Source organism: Myotis davidii, unplaced genomic scaffold (genome assembly GCF_000327345.1).
Source record: "Myotis davidii unplaced genomic scaffold, ASM32734v1 scaffold228, whole genome shotgun sequence".
Lineage (NCBI taxonomy): Eukaryota > Metazoa > Chordata > Mammalia > Chiroptera > Vespertilionidae > Myotis > Myotis davidii.
Genome location: NW_006300104.1, coordinates 3,857,230 through 3,868,909, shown reverse-complemented (window position 1 = coordinate 3,868,909; position 11,680 = coordinate 3,857,230). Strand labels below are relative to the sequence as shown.

Sequence of the window (11,680 nt, the reverse complement as noted above, 5' to 3'; positions counted from 1 at the left end):
ATAAAAAAACTGGGGAGTCTAAATATACTCAACTCACTTTGCTAGAGATAACTTGTTTAATGGTGGATTAAAGATGAGAAGCCAGATAGAAAACTTTGAATACCCTTTCTTCTAAAGACCATCCAGATTAAGACACTACTCATAAGCTTTTCTTCCTTATGGAGATTAAAAACGAACAATTCTCGAAGAATGAGCTGGGATCAGTACACTGGATCTTAACTTTTTGACATTAAAACTTTTTCGGGCCCTAACTGGTTTGGCTCATTGGATAGAGCGTCAGCCTGCGGAGTCAAGGGTCCCAAGTTCGATTACGGTCAAGGGCATGTACCTTGGTTGCGGGCACATCCCCAGTAGGGAGAGTGCAGGAGGCAGCTGATCGATGTTGCTCTCTCACCGGTGTTTCTAACTCTCTATCCCTCTCCCTTCCTCTCTGTAAAAAAATCAATAAAATATATTTAAAAAAAAACACCACACAACTTTTTCAGGATGACTAGTCCATGAAAAACAAGTAAATCTTATGAAAAAACATGGGTCAGGTAGTCATATTTACCAAGGAGGATCTACACTGCAAGCTGCATATTAAAACTAATGTTGCAGAAGACACTGGTGGTTTCAACTTTTTCTTTAATTGAAAAAAACTACATTGGTATCTCTCTATAACAGCGATTTTCAACTGATATGCCACAAGAATTTTTAAAACATGCAATACCTGACTATTTAGTCAGCAGCACTGACCTCTTTTCCCTTAAGATTGTCAAATAAATAAATAAATGACAACAGCCAACATAACAGTAGCCATCCGATATGAATGACTCAAAGTCACACCTATTTTTTTTTAAGATCCGCAAATACACAGTTTATGTGTGCGATGAGATGTAAAAGATTGAAAATCACTGTCTTATAACATTCTCTGTGAAGGAAAATTTCAAATAACATAGGTCAGCGGTTCTCAACCTGTGGGTCGCAACCCCTTTGGTGGTCGAACGACCCTTTCACAGGGGTCGCCTAAGACCATCCTGCATATGAGATATTTACGATTCATAACAGTAGCAACATTAGTTATGAAGTAGCAACGAAAATAATTTTATGGTTGGGTCACAACATGAGGAACTGTATTTAAAGGGCCAGAAGGTTGAGAACCACTGACACAGATTGTCCTTAGAGTGATGGTCCCATAACATATAGTAGTAGTGAGATTCCGAAGTCTTCTGTACTCTTATGGAACCTTTAATTGGAGAATTTCCAAATGCTTTGGGAAAACTTTCAAACATTTAACACCACTGCATTCTGTGTATGCCTGGGTCTGCATAAAGTTACCTCTGTCCCAACCTTAACTCCCGCCCAACCTGATCCTAGGTTAATAGGGTCCAAACCTTTAGGTCTTGCCAGCTGCATCGACTTGACAAATTTTCCACAATAAGTCTGTATTCTGTGCGGGTAGGAGGGCCATACTTATCTCGGCCACTTCTTCTATAACCATATCCACCTTTGGAAGGTTCAAATAGGTAAGATTACTTCAGTGGAGGAAAAGGAAAAAATGCTATAGCACATATTTCCCTTAAATATTCCATTCACCCCCATCCCAAATAGCACATATATTTTAACTATATCCCCACCCTCAAATCCAAACTAGATTTTTTTAAAAAGCAATCAACTAAACATGAAAATTTAATTTACAAAGTTGTAAGTATATATATATATATTCGTTAATATTTATAAAGATCATGCATAAATTAAAAACTATTAACAATTTAGAAATAAGTAACCAAATTACTAAATCAGTTACTGGTGTTACTCACAGTGATTAAAATTTTTGTGAATATTTTATATGATAAAAAAAAAGATTTTCAGGCACCTATTTCAGTTTAATCTCATCTGTGTCTAACCCTTGGGATCCTCACCACCCAGGTCTAATGGGGAAAGGTTGCGGTCGTCACATGGCTTCCTGTTTTTGGTCAGCCAAGGGCCACAATGGTTCAAAGAGCCACGCATGGAAAGGTAACCCAAGGTCAGCAAATGGAACAGGCAGTCATCTTAGCCTCAAAGGATTCTTTTAATTAAAACATTGAGGTCTTTGTTAAATCTATGTTAAACAATTGCATTACAGAGAAAAACAAAACAACAACACAAACACACATCATTAAACATATTTATAAAGTATTAAAACAAGAAATTTATGCCATTAATTAAAATTAAACATCAAATATATTTACTTGCAATTTTACATTTTAAAAGATACATATTTTAAAAACAAATGGCTTAAATATCAATACATTTTCATGTAACATTCATTAATTACTTTTAAAAATTAACATTTAGTAACAAAGGCATGTCACTGATACAAATGCCCTTTAAATGCTTACTGCGTCCAGAACCGTAACTGCCATCTCGACGTGGGCCGCGGGCATGCTCAACAATTACTCGCTCACCACAAAGGTCTTTGCCATTCAATTCATAAACAGCATCATCTGCATCTCGCAGATCATCAAACTCCACAAAGCCATATCTAGGAGAGAGCAAACAAAATCGTGGTTGGCACCATCCTGACATCCAGCTTCATTACACTGAAGAGAAACCAATGAGGTTCATGCTTAGCAAAGGTTAGGTGGGGTTTGCAAATTAAAGATCAACTTCCTCTTCCCTTGAGCAGAAACCACTTTGCTTTGTGCCAACAGGTTAAGGAGACTTCTCAAGGTAGACTCCTGTCTTTCTAGTAGGAGCCTGACTAAATATAGAGACCACTTCTTTAGTTCCCCAGTAGTTGGTGGCAACTACGAAGACCTCCACAGGAATGCTTGATATGAGGTATCAAAATATTGCATAAAACCCTTTGATTAGATCTACATTCAGACACTGTCTTAACTGTTGAATCAAGTTTGGACTAACATACCAGGTTAAAAAAATCTCCAATCTCCTTGATGAAAAAATTATTTAAAATGTCTCTTTTCTTCTACCTAAAGGAAGTAGTCACAAATGAATAAATGTTCTAGAAATTATCAGTGAGAAATAGTCAGAGCTCTTCACTTCCTTGCAATATCCCAAATTCATTTTCATGAGGTTTTAGGTAGCCTGGAGTTCTCTAAAACCTATCTACAACTGAGCAAACTTCTATACAAACTGTTGTTAGAAATTTCCCAAAAAATAGGTTTGGTGGTTTAACATATACCAGGAAGAAAACAAACTACCCCCCAAAATTCTATTAATGCCTGTTAGAGACTACAACTTACAAAACGAAAGCACAAAATCTATAAGATATTTATAAGCAAAATGAAACAAACTATGTTATCAATAAACTTGTAGTTTGGTCTGTGATAGACAACTGTGAAAAGTCTAGCTTTGTGACCACTGACTACATCTAAAAACCAAAGCCATCTTAATGATGGCTTTGATCACATATCTGATCACAAAGGGAAGTTATCAGCAGTGTCTTTAAACTCTAAAAAATTTGGGCACACAGGCAAACTTAGTGTTTCTCTGCGTTTAAACATGCTGGAACTAAAAACAAATTAAAAGATTTGCTACAAGTTCATCCAGCCTGACCAAAATGATTCCAGCTTCTTTAACCCTTTGCGGTCCAATTTTATTTTTGGAATTCAAACAGTCTGGTCCAAATTAATTGACGGGATTGAATGTTGAACCGGTTTGCGGTGTCAACCTCAGCCTCGACGTTGGACCGAAAAGGGTTAACATGTAATGCTATATATCCTCAGCAACATGTTAAGTAAGAGAACTCAGCTTTGCAGATTTCTTTCTTTACTAAAGGGTTCCTTTCTAGCAAGTCTCTCAAGGTGACAATGCACAACTTTAGAGGGTTCTTTATGCTGAAATGGCATTCAAATGTTAAGAGTCACTAAATCTCAACTCCCTTAAAAAATGTAACACAGACACACCCAGCTGTTTAATGGGAAATGTTTTGCAGTAACACAACTCAGAAGTCACCTGGCTCCCTTCATGGGCTATGAAGTCTTTAAAACATGGTTTCATAATTCCATGGGCTAGAATTTCTGAGCAACTTAATAAGAATGACACTGAACTTGAGGTAATATTTGACAGAGCAGGTAAAACCTCTCCAAATCAGTGACTTTCTATGTTAAAAAGTGCTTTAGTCACTAAAAATCTCTAATAGATCATGTACTGCTGCTGTTTTTTCCTTCCCAAAGTAGTGTGGGTCATGAGGAAAGTTATACTATTATTTTTAGAGAAACAAGTTTGAAAAGCAAAAAAAAATAAAAATAAAAAATAAAAAAAATTCAAAACTAACTATTTTCTCTTTGGTTTATTTCTAAACAGATAATAAAGTACCCCCCTCTAAATTAAGAACCTTCCTTAACTTGGCTGTCAAGACTTGTCATAGGTCTGCTTTGCCCACAGCATCACTGCTCTTGGCATCATATGAGAGCCTGATGCTCAGTATAGAGCGATGGGAGAAAACACTTAACACGGGCAGGGCAGGATGAAATGGCCTCCACACCCCTCTGGCTCAGCACCATTCAATGACCCCAACTCATTAATGTGATGCCAGAAGGAAAACAATGACTCCTAAAGATTAAATAAATAAGAGGAACATCTAAACAGATCTGTTCAAAATAATGATTTACAACTACTTAGGGGTCAGAGAATGCAAGACCCTATGCTATGCAAATCATCCAAAATAAAAAGCCAAACTTTTGTTAACAAGTGATGTGTGTGAGACCTACGTGGCAATGCATTCTCCCAGACTCAGAGATCCTCCTGTGCAGGCTCATTCTGTGCCAAGGCTTACCTGCAGAACTCATCTGACGTTAAAGGGAAAGTAAGGACAACCTGTTAAGTGGAGGCACAATGATCTACAAACAAAAGTTAATGCTCAAAGACAGACCTATCTTTTTTTTGCAGCTGAGGCTGAAGGAAGGCATAACTTGCCAATAAAATTCTTCCCTGAGTTGTAGAGATTCATTTGTGTTTTTGGAGGATAATGGCCCCTATAGTCCTTCCTTAATATTTATTTCTAAAAAGTCCCAACAGGTGGGTCACATAGTAGCCATATTTTTGTGGGCTATCCAAGATAGTCATATAGTTGACTTATGATCAAATTTACTTCACAGAAAAATTTTGGCTACTACTCTATGAAAAGCCACAAAACTTATTTGGAACATTTTAATGCCAAAGTCCAGTCCAAGGGTAAATGAGGCACCTGTCACTGACGTATTGGGTGGTTTGGAAGATGAACTCAAGTATCTTTCTATAACCACAAACCATACCTGAAAGGGACTCCTGTGCTAAGACCAAAGACCTGGTCAGTGTGGTTGCTTCTAACACATTACTGTTTATTAGATCTGCTTTACTCAAAGAATGACTTACTTCATTCAATAAAGTGAAAGGGTTCCTAAATAAAGCAAAAAGACTACATATTAACAATAAAATGTTACTTAACATTTAATTTCCATATGCTGGGCAATGTTAACTTATTTAATAGTCATAATACTTAGAGTCAGGTCTATTATCCCTGTTTTACAGATGAGGAAAATGAGGTATATTGTAACTATTAAGACTGCAGAAGCAAGAACTGGCCTGGGTTCTAGTCCTAGTTCTGCTATAAACCAACTCTAAAAAGCACATTTAAATAATTTTATTTCTCTTGGTCTAATTTACCTATGAAAAGAGGTAGCTGCACTACATATGTCTAAGGTTTCTTCTAACATCAGAAGTATGACAGATAAAAGTTAGTCCTCCTCTGGCTTAATGATGGAATGATGGGATAATTTAAGTCAATGTGGTAGGCACCAGAGGTATACAAGAGTGACAGATGGACAGGTATAAATTTAATTTTACCCTCTAAAATACCTATTCTAACTACTGTATGGGTCCCAATTTTAATTTTATTTAAATACTTTAACTGTCTCTGAAATTTTAGTGCCTTCTAGAAAGAACTCTTTTTAAATCCACCTTAATATCCCTTTGTACTTTGCCTAAAACAACATGAAATTAATCTCTGCTCCCCAAAGTACTCTCCTTTTGATACCTGTCAGAGTGATATTACACACATGTGTACATGTCTCTGGTGTGACCTGAGAATAAGCCTCACAGGAACACAGCCCAACAGATGATACATTTCTGAATTCTAGCTATAGACACCCTCCTCTTCTGCTCTATTAAAAACAAAGACCATCTTTCAATAATTCTAGTATGAGAATAAAGAAGTTGAAGGAATTCTGGAGACTGAATCTAAGACAAATTTAAAAATCCCTCTATGGCAGGGATTGATAAAAACAAAAAGCCCCCAATATTCCTCCTCCTGCTGGACTCCCACATGTCACATCTCTCAACCTTTCTCCCCTATGCCTATAATAAAGAGCAAACAGCATGGCCTAATTATTAAACATACTCTAGTTAACAATTAAAAGAAAAACTACTTTCTTCAACATTTCTCTGCTATTGCCTTTTCCCAAACTCTTTTTCTCGGGATCATGTTTTATCCTGACAAATGGAGTAAAAAATGAAGGGAGGGAAGTTCCTGTTACTTTCTCCCTAAAAAAAGTGGACACCATGATGCTTAGCAAGTATAGACAGGTATCTGGAAACCACAAACGAATGGCAGACTGAATGATGTGGGCTGCTCTAAACTTTAGTCCATTCTTCTAATTAACAAAGCTATGGTCTTCCTCATTCAACACCTAATGTACTGCTCAGGCTATCCGTCAGAACGTTGAAATGCTAGAACTGAAATGACATGTTTATCAAACTAAAGTACTCCAAGACTTCAATTTTAGAAGAATTCACTTTAGAATTATCCGAGCTTGTGTTATTACTAAATAGGTTTTCTGTGATCCTAATAACCTATACCAATGGTCCCCAAATACCATTCTGCATGTTCCACTGAAGAGAATGTGGAGTTGATCTCACCCCTTTTGGAACAGCTTAGGGTCACCTCTGTCTTCCAAACATCATCTCTGAAGAGGGAGACTGGAGAAAAGTCCCATCTGAAAAATTATGAGCATGACTCTCTCTGGAGATAGGCTGATCAGTGGCTAACTGGTCAGGGACTGACTAAGGGGGGATGCTTGATACCAGCTAACTGACAGGGAGTGGATATGGGGAACAAGGGAAAGCAAGCCTCCATGCGTGTGCCTGAGATCACCCACCAACACTGCTCACACCAAGGGGCATGCCTTGGATGTTCTCGCTATAAGAAAAATTTGCCCCTTTTCACAGTGGATCTCTGCTCACCTTTGTCCTAAAACTGTGCCACATGCTTTTCTCTGTATGTGGACATGACAGTCCTCAGCCAACCATCAGCAGGATGTGTTTTGTTTTCCCAATGTGGTGAGCCATTCCCACATTCACTCATTTTCCTTGTAAGAACCGAACCTCTCCATGGCTGGTCAGGATTAGGGATGGTGCTGTAGCCAAGGAAAAATTTTCATCTGTTGAAGTTAACCCATGGGTTGCCTTGAACCCTTAAACTAGGGTCAATAGCACTGTACATTAAGGGCAGAGCCCTTAAATCTACCCTGAAAGAAATGGCATTTAGTGAACAGGAATTAAAGAGCTTTCTTTAAAAGCATTCAGTGTTGGACCTATGCTTCAGCCAACTTGGTGTCTGAGATGAAAAACGTTAGGACACACTGATACAAGAGTGATAATAATTTAAAAAACCATAGGAATTCTTGCTGCCTGCTTGGAAAACTGCAGAGATACTTCTGCAACCAACTCTCTAGTGTTCAGGTGAGGCCAACTTGGACAAAAGTTTGTGAGTGAGAACTATAACATCTCCAGATCCCAAAGGTCTGCTGCATTCCAGGGAAGCAGTGGTCAGGTCCTCAAAGTAGAACCAGTGTCACATTCACTTCTTTGGGTCACTGATTATGGTTGCAATTTGACTTTCCTGGTAAGAGGTTTCGTTATAACCCACAACTAGGAGCTGCTACTACATGAAATAGGTTCCTGAGATTTTTTTCCTAATTTGAGACAGGAAGGAGGCTTCTCTGGGCATTCTGGCCTTCCTTTCTTTAGTCTCAGAGGAGGGAGGGCCATCAAGGCCACCTGGAGAAGGTGGATGACTTACCCGTGCTCACTGAGTGGCAGAGCTGGGGTGCGACTTCAGGGCTCACCAATACCCAGTCTGGGGCTCTTTTCACGTCGGCAAACTGGCAGTTCCTGCACACCAAGAGCTCTCTGATTAGAGCTAGTGTGGATTCCTGGTCTGCAAACGTTGGCCACAGCTCAGTCTGCACTTGATTTTTCCCCACCTTCAAAGAAGAAAACCTACCTCATGATTTCTCTTCTGGATCCCTGACCATCAAATTCACTCCCCAAACCTTATAATCTACCTTTGACTATTCCTCTCTGGTTGCCCATTCAGTCTATTGCCTAGTTCTACAATTTTCTCACTCTGTTGGGCCCTCAGGACTCTTCCTGTTTGATCAACTTACTTAATTCTAAGATATGGCTATTTTTTCTTAGTCAACTTGTCTCTTTACACATAGCAGAGAAAGTCAGCTACTTTTATCATTCTTCTGCTCAGAGGTCTACAATGACTCCTAAATATCTGTTTAAGCCATTCTCTAAACTTGGAATGCCTTGATTACACAAGGTAAATAATATCAATCTTCTTCCATATACTCTCTGAGTCTCAGAAATTTGCCAGATTCCAAATTTTAGCACTTTCTCTAAAGTTTCAACACGTCTAATCAGTTTTATGTTTCACACAACGTTTTTGCGGCTATTCAAGCCTTGTTCTTTTTTCTTTGTGCTTATCCTCTCATTTGATTATGAGCTCTTTAAAAAAACAGCAAAGGTTAATATTTAGCACACTGTAAATAATTATTCATGTTTCATTCATTCCTCATATCATAGATGAAGAGTATACTACTACTACATCTCCCATTTTACAAATGAGAAGACTGAGGCTTGAAGAGGCTAAGCAACCTTGCTCATTGTCAAGGAGCTCATAAGTGGTATAGCTAAATATGAACCCAGATCCATCTGACTCTAAAACCCAAGCTCTTAACCATAGGTTACACTGCTTTCATAAAGGCAGATGCTTCTCTCCCATAGTCCTGAGTATAATCTTTTTCATTCAACAAATGCTGCTGCTTGACTTGACAACTGAACTTCAGATCAGCCAGGCTGTATTAAAGTTTTTTGACAGACTAGGGTAAAGTCTCCAGAGGAAAAAAAGAAATTTATCTCAGGGCAGGGTGAAACACCTCTAAGCTTGGGAAATATGACAACCAGGTTACTTTCACTCTTGTCTTTTGGTTCCCATTAGCCAGTGTCAGCCATCTGGTCCTTCCGAAAACATGTGTGGGTTCAGAATATAACAGACTAGAAGAATAGAGGAAAAATAAGATTATTCTGTGCCATGCCCATTCTGGAGGTCCCATATCAACCCCCAGAATCTGTCTTTGGTTTTAGGCTCAACAAAAATTAGACCAGCATAGAGACATTAGAGTTGGGCCTAGAGGTGGTAGATGTGAATGGATATTGACAATATTATGTATTTAAGAATGCATTTAGTTTTGTAAGGGATGATAACTGGGACCAAAAAAATCCTATATAATAAAAGGCTGATATGCAAATTGACCAAATGGCAGGAAGACCAGTCACTATGATGCACACTGACCACCAGGGGGCAGATGCTCAACACAGGAGCTCCCCTTTGGTGGTCAGTGTGTTCCTACAGGGGGAGCACCACTCAGCCAGAAGCCCTGAGCTGGGCTCACAGCTGGTGAGCACAGCAGTGGTGGCGGGAGCCTCTCCTGCCTCCAGGGCAGTCAGACATTCCCTGAGGGCTCCTGGACTGTGAGAGGTTGCAGGCTGGGCTGAGGGACACCCCCGCCCCTCCAGTGCATGAATTTCATGTACGGGGCCTCTAGTATAAATATAAGCATGAATAATGAGGAAAAATGGACCAGAAATCAAAGAATATTATAAGGTTTACAGATCTCCAACTATACAGCAATTATAATAACCAGAAAATACTTTGCAGATAAGCATGTAAGATCTGAAGAATTTCAACTACGATTAACATGACTACTACAGCCCAAATTCCTTTGTAATAACTTTCACAACTTTGATGCTTATAGTAATCTCACAGATGAAGAAACTAAGACTTACAGCAGTTAAGTAACTTGCAAGGCTACCCAACACCTGGGATTCTTCAAATCTTGATCTAACACTCTATCACCATGTTCTACTATCTCCTATACACCAGGAGAAAGAAGCGGTTCATACGAGCAAACACAATTTGAGAAATAAAAGTTCTAGAACACAGAATATCAGTTTCATCAAATTATGTGCTGGGGGTGACAAATGCCCACATGAATATTAGCATCTTACAAGAAAAATTAAGTGACAAAAAATACCATATCTGGCCCAGGTGGTGTGGCTCAGTTGGTTGAGCATTGACCCATGAACCAGGCAGGAGGTCACGGTTCGATTCCCAGTCAGAGCACATGCCCAGACTGCGCACTCAATCCACAGTAGGAGGCGTGTAGGAGGCAGCCGATTCATGATTCTCTCTCATCACTGATGGTTTCTATCTTTCTCTCTCCCTCTCGCTGAAATCAACACAAACATATTAAAAAAATACCAATTTTGCATCTGTTGTGTACTAATACTAGTAAGTTGAAACAATTATTCTCTAGACTACTAGTAGAACCAAATCTATAAATTAATTATTAAAATGTTAACACCCTTCTAGGGAAACAGAGAAAGGTATCAAACCATAAAGGAAATACCAGCCCATTTCTAAAGGATTATTCTAAAGGAATATTCACATACTGGGGTGAGGAAAATAGAATAGAAACAATCACTATCCTAAAAACAACGCAATAAAATACAGTTCCTCCAGCCTGTATTTTATAGTTCCTCCAGAATAGGAGGTAGAGAAAAATGTATCAAATTCAAATTTATTTTTACTTTATAACTGTCCTATGCACTTACCTGCTAATTTGTTTCAACTATTCAAAACTGTTTTAAAAAATTAACTAAGGTTGCCAAGCCATTTCACTTTTACTAGGTGGCAGTTATATTTCTATCCTACAAAATGCAACTAAAGCCCAGAAAGCAACAGACCTACAAATAATGTGTAGATAAAATGACCACAACCAGAACCTCCTGTCATAACTAAATATTATTTTGACATTTTAAGTCAACATGGCTGCTTTCCTTAAATGGGGGGGTTAAAGAGGGGAGGCATACACAATCACACTTGTGTCTATTTCCATTTTCAGACACTTTTCAACATTAAGTGAAATTAGAAGGTCTACAAGAAAAGGGGGTTAACTACTCCCTGCAGACACACTTAAGTTCATGAAGACTCAATCACAATTATAAACAATCAAAAAAACCTCAAGAGATGAAAGTCATATAACCAACTTAATATAAAGCTCTTGGGACATAAGACAGAATTACTGTTACTTGTACGTAACGAAATATAAAGTTTTACATTCAACAGACAGCACAACCTGATTCCACACCAAAGATACAAAGAAAACCAGTTCCTACTTCTAAAGACACTATGAGTGGGGCGACAGGTGTTAAAGCCTCTTATAATAGGTTATGCCTCTGATACCATCTTGGCTGTTCTCATGTCCCTCAACTGCCCCAATCCCTGGGCTGAGGTCAGTTGCTTTTGCATTTTTATTTTTGGTTAAAGATGACACTCCCTATGTTATTTCTTGGGGGTGCTCTTTCC

General features: G+C 38.5%; 1 protein-coding gene across 5 annotated transcripts in view; it reads right to left on the bottom strand.

Moving 5' to 3' along the window:
• The window catches only part of SRSF4 (serine/arginine-rich splicing factor 4), a 29,133-nt gene that overhangs the window by 9,957 nt on the left and 7,496 nt on the right, over positions 1-11,680 (bottom strand). The window contains exons 2-6 of one of the 5 annotated variants that reach the window (XM_015572293.1): positions 8,045-8,228; positions 7,207-7,379; positions 2,364-2,506; positions 1,902-2,050; positions 1,374-1,486 (exon numbers count right to left, since the gene is read on the bottom strand). In XM_015572293.1, coding sequence (XP_015427779.1) covers positions 1,374-1,486; positions 1,902-1,992 — 204 coding nt within the window. In that variant the 5' untranslated portion in view covers positions 1,993-2,050; positions 2,364-2,506; positions 7,207-7,379; positions 8,045-8,228. Of the gene's footprint in view, positions 1-1,373; positions 1,487-1,901; positions 2,051-2,363; positions 2,507-7,206; positions 7,571-8,044; positions 8,229-11,680 lie in introns of those variants that run through there. The other 4 variants (XM_015572294.1, XM_015572295.1, XM_006776479.2 and 1 more) reach the window with 4 other exon arrangements.